A 12,382-nucleotide genomic window follows, 5' to 3' on the forward strand; every position below is an offset into this window, starting at 1 on the left:
GACATTCTAATTCTGTTAAACCACTAATTTTATGACTGTAAATTTTGACATTTTATGTTGGATATAAATTTTTATTGTAGATATCTAAAATACAGTCCTATTAATTTTGCTGTTAATAACAACAGCAGTGTATTTCCCATGATCCATGCCTATTCAATTAATAGTGTATGAAAGAAAGTGTGTGATCATATTTGTGACTGCAAATGAATGCATAAATTGTACATCAAAGATATTTAATATGATAGCTTTGGTGCTTTGTCCCTGTGACCCTCAGTTGCAAATATGTTTTAAAAATAAAGGTATCATACAATGGTGGGATTTATTTATTTTTACTATCAGTTCTGTGGGCTTAGCTTGGTGGGCGTGGCATTGCATTGCATGGCATGGCTTGGTGGGTGTGGCACAGTGGTGGGTTTCAAAAATTGTTCGAACCTACTCTGTGGGTGTGGCCTCCTTTGTGGGAGTGGCTTGCTGCCCATATGACCAGATGGGAGTGGCTTGCCACCCATGTGACCGGATATGAAGATGCCGACGACACTTGTCAGAACCACCTTAAATTACCTCACACACAGCACTGGCATGCATAAGAATATGATGTAAACTTGTTTTTTAAAAGGCATCTTTGGTTTGCGTTAAAACAACTTCAACACATGCAATGTTCTGATTGCACCACAAACGCAGTAGTCATCCTTACCTTTCACAGAGGCACTGAGTTTTATAAATATGAGCATGATAGTGTAGAATAATCATATCCAAGGACCAGTGGTGGGTTTCAAAAAATTTTGGAACCTCTTCTGTAGGTGTGGCCTGCTTTCCAGGTCCACTGGTGGAACTTCTTCTAACCGGTTCGGTAGATTTGACGAACCAGTTCTACCGAATAGGCGCGAACTGGTAGGAACCCACCTTTGGTGTGGCAGGGGAAGGATACTGTAAAATCGCCTTTCCCACCCCACTCCAGGGGAAGGTTAGTACAAAATCTCAATTTCCTCCCAATCAGCTGGAACTCAGGAGGCAGAGAATAAATGGGGGCGGGGCCAGTCAGAGGTGGTATTTACTGGTTCTCCGAACTACTCAAAATTTCTGCTACCAGTTCTCTAGAACCGGTCAGAACCTGATGAATACCACCACTGGTGTCATATAATCAACATGGAATAAAAAAGTATATTTACATATTTTCTTTTAAAGAATAGATAACTATAAAAATCTCCTGATGTGCAGTTCTGAGTTATCTCTTCACCAAAAACTATTGATATATTTGTTTGATTTATGACTTCTAATTTCCCAAATAAGACAATGAAATAGATGACTTAATATTGTTTTCATATTAGTTTTTTATACATGGTCATATAAGACTTCACTCTTATGATATTAATCACATGAAAAAGCTCAAAAACTCTGATTTGCATCTGCTTGAAGTAAAGCAGACTACCAAAATGAACAAAGGATGATGTCTACCGTTGTTGACTAATGAGTCTTTTCATTAAATTCGCCCTGCGGTTTCTGTATTCTATATGTAATTTCTACCTTCACATGACCACAAAAGCTAATGGGGCCTGCAGCATTGAGAGCAATCCAAGTCTGTTGATATATCTGAGACTGCATTTGTGTTGTCTCCAAACTTGATTTGCAATATAGGAGTTGTAGACTTTTTGTTTTAGAATAGAAGAATTTTTAGTTATATCGTTAAATTATATTCCTTTTTATCCTAACAGACTGGAATAATTGGACTGGAATTTCCATTATTTCCAGTCAATTTAGTGATTAACTAGGAATTTTGGGAGTGTTTCTGACATATCTGTAAGGGCGTGTAATTATCAAAATCAGTATGATTATGAGTAGTCAAGGATATGCACTAGAAAATTGGGAGTATCTTAATCATAGGAAACTCATTTAAAAAAAACAGCAAAAGATATAAACTGACACATTCTAATCACCATACCTTTCAATTCTCTAAATCAATTTTTTAAAAGATCATTTAATTTAATTTATTTTCTTAATCTAGGAGCAAAGAAGTTAAGTTTGGGTTTCAACTGAATTTTGCAGGGGTGTGTCTGTGTGACATGGGAAATGTTTCAGAAGGGGCCTTTCCTATTTTTCTGGAAAGAGGGGAATGTTTTTTTCCCCTCAGTCTTGCAAGATTCTCTTATTATATAAGCTTACGATAAAGACAGGTTTTGCTTCTTGTCGGGACTGTCTCACAGGTCTAACATTTCCACCTATTCAAAAAGAAGCCAAACAAAAGTAGAATTGAAAGCGCTTCTCACATGCATTTGATCAGAGGTTGGTGTTGTGTTTTGTTGTTGGTGGTGGTGGAAATATTGGAAGAAATTGACTTTTGACTATGGGGCTGGGATGCAGACAAATATCATTTGGGAAAACTCCCTGGGCAATCTAGTACAGGAAGAAAGGATTAAGTATCTCCCTGCCAATTATGGTTGCATTTGCTTTTCATTTGTTCTCTTGCATTAATGGCTTTCTTCTAGTGGAGCTAATCCACATGTTCAGAATTTGTATTTCTTTGCAATGAGATACTTATTTCACTTTTATGAGCTCATTCTCACTAATTTTATTAGTATACTTTTCATAGTGCATTCGATCATCACAGCTTGGTTATGTATGAAAAAAAGATATAAACTGACTAAACAAGAGCGATGAAATGACTTCATGACATATGCAGATCTTCTCCGAAACACAATTAGTTGCAGATGGTAAATGTATTCTTTCCTAATTGAATGAAATAGTGTTAAACAGTCACAACTGCACAGTGCAAAGAATAATACTTTTAAAATATCATACGCTTGGAAACTTCAGTTGGTAGCCTCTATTAAGGCCTGCAATGGAAGGCTTTGTGGTCAACCACTGCTCAGTGCCTATAAATAAATAATGTTGGTTTCTTTATCTACTCATTTATTGGATTACATTGGCACCCCGCCTTCTTCTCAGGAACTACAGCAAGTAATAAATATTGTGTGATTAAATTATCATTGCCTATGATATTTACACTCATGCTTTTGTTTGCCTACCATCGTTAACCAAATACTGTAGGTGTTGGAGCTTTTATACTGATTGAGTGATTTAAACCAAAAAACAAAACAAACCCTGGAAGTTTTTTTTCTTTTTCAGAGAAGGTTCCTTCCAAGTCTCCCACAAAAATGCTGGACATTCAGCCTCATTATCTTCTACTTGCAAAACATGTATTCTGCTTCTGAATTAGGGTATGAAATATTTGGCAATCTGGAGACAGAACATTCTGAGGAATGGATAAACATATGTCTTCTTTCTCCCTGCTCTTAACTGTTCTTTTCAGTTATGTTATTGCCCATTATAGTTCACATGTGATAGAACATATTCTGTATATTGATCAGTTGTATTTTGACATTTTAATTCAGGATTGTGGCTCAGTCATTCATCCAGAGGAATCCTGTGGTTTGCAGCCTCTCTCTGCTGAATACCTGTCAATCATTTCACAGCCACAGTTGAAGACATGTGAAATGGGGGATGTAAAAGGCATGTTTTTAATATATTTTTGCATATTCAAAAATATTCTCACCTTCTTTCAAGAATGTTGCTTTCTTGCGTCCTACCCCTTGAAAATTAAGAAAAAGCTCAAGGTTTAGTCAAAAAAACCCAATAGACCCAAACTAATTTGTTAAATCATCTTCTGCTTTAAATTGTGAATAATTAATAATGGTTAAAATAATGCATTTGTCTTCAAAAAATGAATTTTAACTCAGTAGCAGAGCACAAACTATGTATTTTGGAAATAATGGCATCTGTCTATTGCAGCATCAATTAAAAAAAGAAAAGTCACAAAACTGTAGATAACTTTCAATTAAAATTCCAAAATGCTGTATGTCAGTTCATGGAGACAGAGTTGATATTGTCACTTGGCTAAGTGATGCATTGCGGTTAGAGTTCTAGACAAGGACTGGAGAAATTTAGATCTGAAAGTATAGTTACATCTATACAGTTTCCCAAGGACTGTCATTGTATCCAATGATTTTTTAGTCCATTTTGGAGGTCTTTGGAGGAAAGGAAAGATGTAAATTTAAATAAGTACCATTTCTATGTCAAGCAAAGATTTGTTATGTTGCCCCGAGTCTCCTCCATTTGGGTTCATTTTTGGGTCAAGAGAAAGTAAAAGTATTTTGATTTCTAGGCATCAATGTCTGCCTAATTTATTTCTGGTCAAAAAATTCCATGGTTATCATCTACTTTCCAGGACAGTGGATTGTTCCTTGCCTTAGTTGTTCTGATAATAGAACCTGTGATTGGAGGCAGATAACATGGCAGCCAAGAAATTGTCAATATCCTGTTCTGAATAAACCAGAACTCCAGAAGTGTGTAGAAAGAAAAAAGGTAAGTCACAAGGTTGGTAGAGGAAAATCTGTACGAAAAAAACCCCAATTTATCTCTTCATTTAATCTGTGGTGTTTTTAGAAAGCTGAATATTGTATTATTAATATATTAATCATTCTTCCATTGTAATTTTTATTGTAGTCCAAACAATACCCTAAGTTTGTTTCAATTAATGAAATGCTATATGTTAGTGTTAGACTTTAATTTGTTTTTCATGAATTTTTTTTTTTTCTGCTGGCGTGTAATGCATGGCTTTGCTCCTGCTGACCAAACTTACCAAACTTCCTTCATGTTCTCGTGCAGGCCTCAGGCGTTTCTTACCTTGAAGATTCTAAGACTGCTTGGAAAAGCAGTGTCTCCTTAATAAGCATGGTTTGACTGTCTAACATCTGGCTGACATGTGTGGCACAGGTACAGCTGTCTGCTAATACAAGTATTCGGAAGTAAATGTTACATTGCAGCTATTGCAGTGCATTACACCGTTAAGAATAAACACTTAAAAATAACCCCAATATAAGCTGCATGACTAATGAATATCTAAAACGTTCAACTATATATATATGTTGCATGAACTTCTTTAACACACATGCATTTTATTTTTTTGGACTGTACAGTTAGCTCCCAGATTCCCAGAATTTAGGAATTAAAGTCTAAAACATCTGTTGGGCATCATGGCACTTAATTTGCCTTATATTAGTGTTTCTCTACCTCAGCAACTCTAAGATATATAGAGTTCAACTTTCTGTATTGCCCACACAGTATTCTGGAAGTTGAAGTCCACACATTTTAAAGTTGCTGAGATTGAGAAATGCTGTTTTATATAAGGGCACCAAGAAAAATGTTCTGCAATTGATGAACCATAAAGTATTTGGCACCAATAAAGTAAAAAGAAAGGTTGAGTCTTATCTTTCCTGCTGATGCACTCAAACAGAATCATCTTCAAGGTTGACAAGCAAATATCTATCATTCCTTTTCTATTCCTGACTTATTTAGCACGCAATTCTTCAATTCCAAGTGTGTCCATTCATGTTTTCTCTAGCTTTGGAAATTCAGTTATACTATCCGAAACTTGAACTATCTATCTAACCTTATTCCTGCCATAATTCACCTTGTAAAATAATTGTTCTAGAAAGGTCTAATCTATTTTTAAACAAGTTCTATTCTGTTCTTTTTTAAAGCCCTTATTTATGGCAGGTTTGCCTGTTGATTCTTATTTAGCTTTCTTTAAAAAAGATATTTTAATTCTTTTATTAAACAAAATAAATTTATAAATAAGGCAATAAACACAGAAACAAACAGAAAAAAATGACAAAAACATCCCATGTAGGAGAAAAAAGTCAGCTCAATTTTTAAACATATCATTACATTTTGACCACACAGAATAATACTGTTTTGTCTTTCCATCACATTGAGAGCCATAAACAGAAAGCAAACAAGTATGAACAATCTACAATGATAATACTAGAGTTGTGCTGTCCTTCCAACTTTGAAGAGTAATATATTTTTGCTCCTTGCCATACTGAATAAATATATACTTTTTCATACAGTGGTATATTTTATATATAATTGAGGAATTTATTCATATCTACAAACATAGATGGTATTCTGCCAATTCACACCGGTTCGGGCAAACTGGTAGTGGCACAAGGCTCCGCCCACCTACCCAGATGTCATCATGGACCTTCTGCGCATGTTCCCACTACTGACCGGTAGTGAAGAAAAAAGGATACCATTATTGTCTACAAAGCATAGTAAATCTAGAATAATGTACGACTGAAATTGAAGAAAATATTTTGTGATATATTTGAGCATGAAACCCAAAAGGGGAAATTGTGGAATAACTCATAAGCCACAAGTTAATTTCCCCATGTCACAGTTTTGACTGAATGATGATGACAGCCTTTTAATATATTTCTGGATTCTTTAAAAATACAAGATGATTTTTTTTCTTCAGTTAGTCTTATTTTATGAACATGAAAAACATCAAATATTTCAATCTTGAATTTTTTTTGATTTGTTAATATGAATATTTTAACCTTTAATTATAAGTCTTACAACAATGAAAATCTGTCTTAGCAATAGTCCTTATAGGTTTAGAAAAACATACTATAGATTTAGAATCATCTCCCCAAAATTTGCAATACTAATAAATTTGAAAGTGAAATTTGATATATATTGCTTTTTAAAATAATTTAAGCAACCCAATTTTTCTTTTAAATAATCTAAGTTGTGTGTATAAACATAGATGTATCTTTAATTTATAACCAGTAATTGCCCCAGAGAATAAATGGGAATAAGGTCTAAAATTATATTTTTGTTCCAATATTTTGCAGATGCTCCTTGCTGCATTTAATGCAGAGAATACAATATTGCTATCACTAAAAATGGAACTAAGAGTCTATTGTGATATTAAAATAAAAGTTTGTCCACAAGATGAATTGTTGGTGAGGGAAGGAATGATGAAACACAATGCTATGATACAAACTCTGCACTTTTTGTATTTTCAACTGTGACATCCCATGTAAATATACAGTATAAGAGGCAAATACATTTTTGGTCATTTGGTTAAATCTTCAGCTTCTGCAGATGTCAAAAGTCAGACATTTTACACTTGTGTCAATTTTAAAAAAAACTTCTCTTCCATAGGGAAATGGAAGCAATGACATTCTTAAACTTCTCAGAAATTTCCCCACAGAACTGCCCCATCTATTAAACTACCCAAAGAAATGCCCTATTACTGAAGTAAATAATCTCTAAAAATATAACAGAACAAATGAATTCATTGGTTCCTTTCTCAATCTGGTACTTTTCATTTGTGTTGAACCACTACTCCCATTATATCCAGAGCATAACCATTAGGGTAGATTTGTAGTCTGATACATCCAGAGAATAGCAGGTTGAAGGAGGTTCTTTCTTCTGGAGCAGCAGATACCCTGACAAGGTGGCAGAGAAAGTTGGAATATAATGTTGATAAGAACAGGTGATGCTCAAATCCTACTCTTTCCCATGAAGCTTATGATGTGGTCCTGGAGACACAGCTGACCAAGAAATGCAAGTTCTATAAGGATCAACAAATATGTTGAGCATTGGATTGGTAGGGCATTCTAGGCTTTGTGTTTCACTAATGGCCATGGCTTGTCATTGGCTTTATTCTGATATCCCTTTTCAGTTCAGCACTCAAGTTATTTCTATCAGTGCTAATTTAGAACCACAGGGTAGGGTAGAGAAGTACACACAGATTGTCCGAGACAAGAAAAATGGGTTATAAATCCCTAAGCATCCTGTAACAGAGCTTTGGGAGATTAATGTGTTAGTAAAGCTAATAGGTTATATACAAAGAATGTAGGAAATGTATATTTGAAAAGGATTTATTCATTTTATATATAATACAATATATTTTAAAAATTATTTGAAGTTTTACAAGTACAAAAAAAGGATATGAAATGTATATTACATGATAATACAGTATACATGATCTTATACCGTAGCATTTGAAAAATGAAATGAGTAAAAGTACATTAAAAAAATGAAAGCCAAACAAAAAAGTGGTTTGTTTTCCCCATGTAATAAAACTTTTTATCAATTTCTTGTTAATTAATTTAACATGGAGTTTTGCGGCTATGTAGTATTTTGATTGCCCAAAGGAACTTTTTAGAAAAAGAAATTGAAAAGGTAAAAAGAATACTCATGAGGTACTGGTATATGTTAAAGATGATGGAATACATATTTATTCAGTTTCACTCTTTAAAAAGCCCTTTATAGATTAATAGTATAATCAAATGAACTCAGCAATTTATATAACTAAGAAATGAATGTTATTTTAATTGTATCCTTTATTTACATTTACAGTACTTTCACATAGTCTGACAGAATGTGTGTGTTTTTCCTGGTTTGGTCTTTATATTTTTAAAAAAACCCACTTTCCCTTTATACACACTAGATGACACATATAAGCAATACCATTATTCTGCTTAATTTTGAAATTGGCCAAATTCAAGAAAGCTATCTTAGATGTCAATGAGGGCTCTGTGTTAAGAGTTTTCATTGGAATCTTCAATATTTCACATGTGCAATGTGCTACTTCTCAGACTGAGTTTTTTATGTGTAAATTGGGATCTAAAATATTGACTTGCAGAAATGATTTTAAAGCAGCCTCAGATTTTTAAAGTGCTGGGCAAAATAGCATTGGAGCCTCTTTTTTTTTCTTTTTAAAACCCCATTTCACTCCTACTTCAGGTCAATATCCTTATGAATTTGGCTCATTCTAAAAGAGATTCAAAGAACCAAAGAGGAGTTGGTGGTAGCCTACATCCAGCTATTAGGGTATAATTTAAAATTTACATGTAGAGTAGAGTTATCTTATTCTCAGTCACTGACTTCTTCTGAAGAATTATTCATATCCGCCCAGGCTTGATGCTGGAAAGTAAAAGAAAGCTGAGAGAGCTTAGAACTGCTTGATATCTGACTGGAAGAGATTTGTGTTTGAAGTCATAGAATCCAAATATGTATATCCATCCATAATAGATGCAGTGACTGTAGAATCCACTTCACATTTTCCTAAGTATAGAACATCTCTGTAAAAATTAATACTAATAAATACGTATCTGAAAAACAACCTTTCATATTGAAAATACACGTTGTCCTTGCTTAGCAACCATTTGGACCAATTGGGACCAGCCACACAATTGCTAATGCTGCAACTACTAAGTGGAAAACCACATGACCACAATGGGCTTACAACCTCACTTCCCCTTCAGTTGTTTAGTGCCACAGTCCTTAAGTGAAACATCACGTGACCATGACTTACGATTTTACTTCCATGTTATCTATTAATTCTGCTTGTTGCAAGACAGTTGTGAAGTACACAAATGGCAATCGTCTGACTGCAAGATTCTGCAACAGTCATAAATGCTCATCAGTTGTGAAGGGCCTGAATGATGATTGCATGACTACCGGTTGCTGTGACAATCATACATGCAAGGATTGGTCTCAAAGCTATTTTTTACACTGTCAGAATTTAAAATGGTTGCTAAATGAGACAGTCAGTAAGTGAGGACTACATATGCATTTATGACCCTCCATCATACAAGTTGCTGTAATTTATTTATTGCTAGTCCACCAAGCAGATTTAAACCAAAACTGCAGACTTAAGCTCTGAGTTCCACTGATCTATCAACTTTTGTTATTAAATGGTTTTTGGTTTTTACCTTTAAAGGTTCTTTTTATTGGTGATTCCACTAACAGAGGGATGATGTATTACCTGATAGAGAGAGTGAATGAGACCCTTCAAGAATGGCAAAAGGCACATGGCATGAAGTTTTATCACAATGTGAACAATGGGAGCACTTTCATTAGTTATTCATATTATCCCCAATTCTGGATCAGTGTCAGTCAAAGACCTACATTTGAAGAAGCTCTAGAGCAGCTGCTATCCAGGTATGATAGAACAGTTGGCAAGATTAGTTTCTTTTTCCTGGCATTCAGGTGCTTGATTTGAGTGTTCAGTTCCTGCCTTTGGGAGATATTTACAGTACCTCAAGATAGAAATGTCCTCCTTTTTAACCTTGTCTTCCCTTCCTTGCCTTGCCCCCCCTCCCCCTCCAACATGTTGACAGGATGCAACAAAGGCTGACACTTAACAGACTGGGTCATTTTTCCACACAGAACTAGCCCTTCTGTTGGGCAAAATGAGACAAGAAGTGGCCAATTTGGTGGACCAGGGATGAGGCCCTGGATAAATTTCCTGACAGTGAGAACAATTAATCAGTGGAAGGACTTGCCTCCAGAAGTTGCAAATGCTCCAACACTGGAAATTTTAAAGAAGAGATTGGACAACCATTTGTCTGAAGTGGTGTAGGGTTTCCTGCCTAAGCAGGGGGTTGGACTAGAAGACCTTCAAGGTCCCTTCCAACTCTGTTATTCTAAGCACATTCTAAGATTCTCCACTGCTTTTACCACTTAATCAGAGGGAAAATTCTAGCAGTTACAATTTTGGAGAAACTATTACAATAGAAAGGGAATAACTGGACTCAGTTGATCTCATATTTAACTGTACAGAGCAGGTGTGGAGAACTTGCAGCCCTCCAGGTATTCATATACTAAGATACCTAACAGACCTAGACTACGATCCCTGGAAAGGGAAACTGAGAACTCTAATACAGCAACAGGTTTCCCAACTCTGTTCAAAGGACACTTTCTTTTCTCCTTTACATTTCAAAGCCGTTCATCAAAAGTATTTTCTGTTCCTGGGAATGTTAGCATGCAATAAAAGAGAAAATGGTTCAGAGGTTGGAATGCAAAGTCCTAAAATACCAGTGGAATTTTAAATATCTTTGAACATCTTTGCTAGAGTGACTTCCTTGCATCAGGCATGTGCTGCCTTTGTATACATAATAATTTATTCAATGAAAAATAAGAACAAGTAATGAATGTTTATGTTTAAAATATGCGGAATGATAGTCTGTAATGGAAAATGACTTCAGTATGTGTGGTTAAGAATGGTCTTAGCTGAAGTGTATTGCAATGTTGCTCAAATATAAATGCTTCCATCTGTTCAAATGGTGAAGCAAAGTTTGTGGTTATTGTTGTTATTGTTATTATTATTACTATTATTTCAGATCACAGCCATTAAAGAATACAGGCCAAACCATACTAGTTATTGGTGGAGTCCAATGGCTTAATTTCAGTCATTTGCATATTATTCAAAAAGTACTAAAGCGGTAAGTGTTAATATTGTAGGGTGTTTTTTTTTTCTTTGACATTATACTAATAAAAAAGAAATATTCCTAGTGGCTATTTCCAGTATGATTTTTAGTATGTTTAGTGATTGGGCGTTTTTCTACCCAATCATCTGCAGAATCCAGATATTGCTGAATTGCAATTCCCTAGGACCCCAGCCAATATGGCTAATAATGACAGAAGCTGGAAGTTATTTAACAATATCTAAAGAATGAATCTCCAACTTTTTGTGACCTGATGGGCACATTTGAGAATTTGAGCTATTCTTCCCAAATGGCTGATGGGAGTAGGCTTGCTTATTCACAAAATAGCTGCAAGCTGCTGCATAGCCACTTGGAAACTACTGGTTTCTAGAATGCTACTTGCTATACCATTCCCTACTATTCTTGATTGTTGTATTTTATTTTATTTTTTAATTGACATGTGAGTTTATAGAAAACTATTTACAGATCTGTTTAGGTCTGTATTCTTGGAAATAAAGATGATATTAAACATTTCTGCCTTGCTTGGAGCATTTACTTGTTTAAATTAAAAATCTAAAACAGTCAAGGCAAATGACTTGAAAAGTATCTGCAGGCATCTTGGCAACTCCAGACACCTTACTTAAAGAAGTCAGAGACTCGGGAAGCACAGTTTCATCATTCCCATGACCTATATTTTAAATATAAAATGTAAAATCCAGCTCCACAAAAATGTCTCCTTAAAGAGTGGGGAAAGAGACAAGGCAAGGAAGATATCTTTCCTTGTATCTGAATCCAAAACCACTTACATAAATTTCACTTATTGGACCAGATAATTGGATAAAACTGAATGTCCATCAAAATGTGCATAGGTTTTTTTTAAATAGCATACACAAATGCAACTGGGCATCCAAATACACAGTGTCATATAGTTTGCTGAAAAACAACAATCTTGATGGACCATATGGTCCATCTTGGGCATATACTGGGCTTTCGCAGTTCCTGATCACTAGAAATAGGCACACAGAAGCCAGCAAATAGATCTCCTTCTTGAGACCAGGATCTTCTAACTTGATGGAGCTGCAGTTGCAGATTCAGGCTCAGTGGTGCCCTAAGCACTGACAAATCTTGGTGCCCCTCCTTTGTACATACTCTACAAATCTTCATTGGTTTTTTTTTCTTTCTCAACTTTGTGGTGCCTCTTTTGGGCCTGGTGCCCTAAGCATGTGCTTAGTCTGCTTAATGGTTAACACACCATGTGGAGCTGTTTTTGTGAACAACTGTGGCAGAACTTTTTAAAGCCTGTGCTTGAGTTGTAGGTCTCA

At 35.2% G+C, this 12,382-nt stretch overlaps 1 protein-coding gene across 1 annotated transcript in view; it reads left to right on the forward strand.

Annotated features, from left to right (window-relative positions):
* CPED1 (cadherin like and PC-esterase domain containing 1) overlaps positions 1 to 12,382 on the forward strand; it is a 105,783-nt gene that overhangs the window by 87,296 nt on the left and 6,105 nt on the right. Inside the window, exons 18-21 of the mRNA XM_087723653.1 lie at positions 3,390 to 3,507; positions 4,223 to 4,359; positions 9,575 to 9,795; positions 10,977 to 11,078. Coding sequence (XP_087579779.1) covers positions 3,390 to 3,507; positions 4,223 to 4,359; positions 9,575 to 9,795; positions 10,977 to 11,078 — 578 coding nt within the window. The remainder of the gene's footprint in view (positions 1 to 3,389; positions 3,508 to 4,222; positions 4,360 to 9,574; positions 9,796 to 10,976; positions 11,079 to 12,382) is intronic.

This window comes from Thamnophis sirtalis, unplaced genomic scaffold (genome assembly GCF_051295495.1).
Source record: "Thamnophis sirtalis isolate CommonGarterSnake01/CBP01778 unplaced genomic scaffold, rThaSir2_p1.2 scaffold_9, whole genome shotgun sequence".
Classification (NCBI taxonomy): domain Eukaryota; kingdom Metazoa; phylum Chordata; class Lepidosauria; order Squamata; family Natricidae; genus Thamnophis; species Thamnophis sirtalis.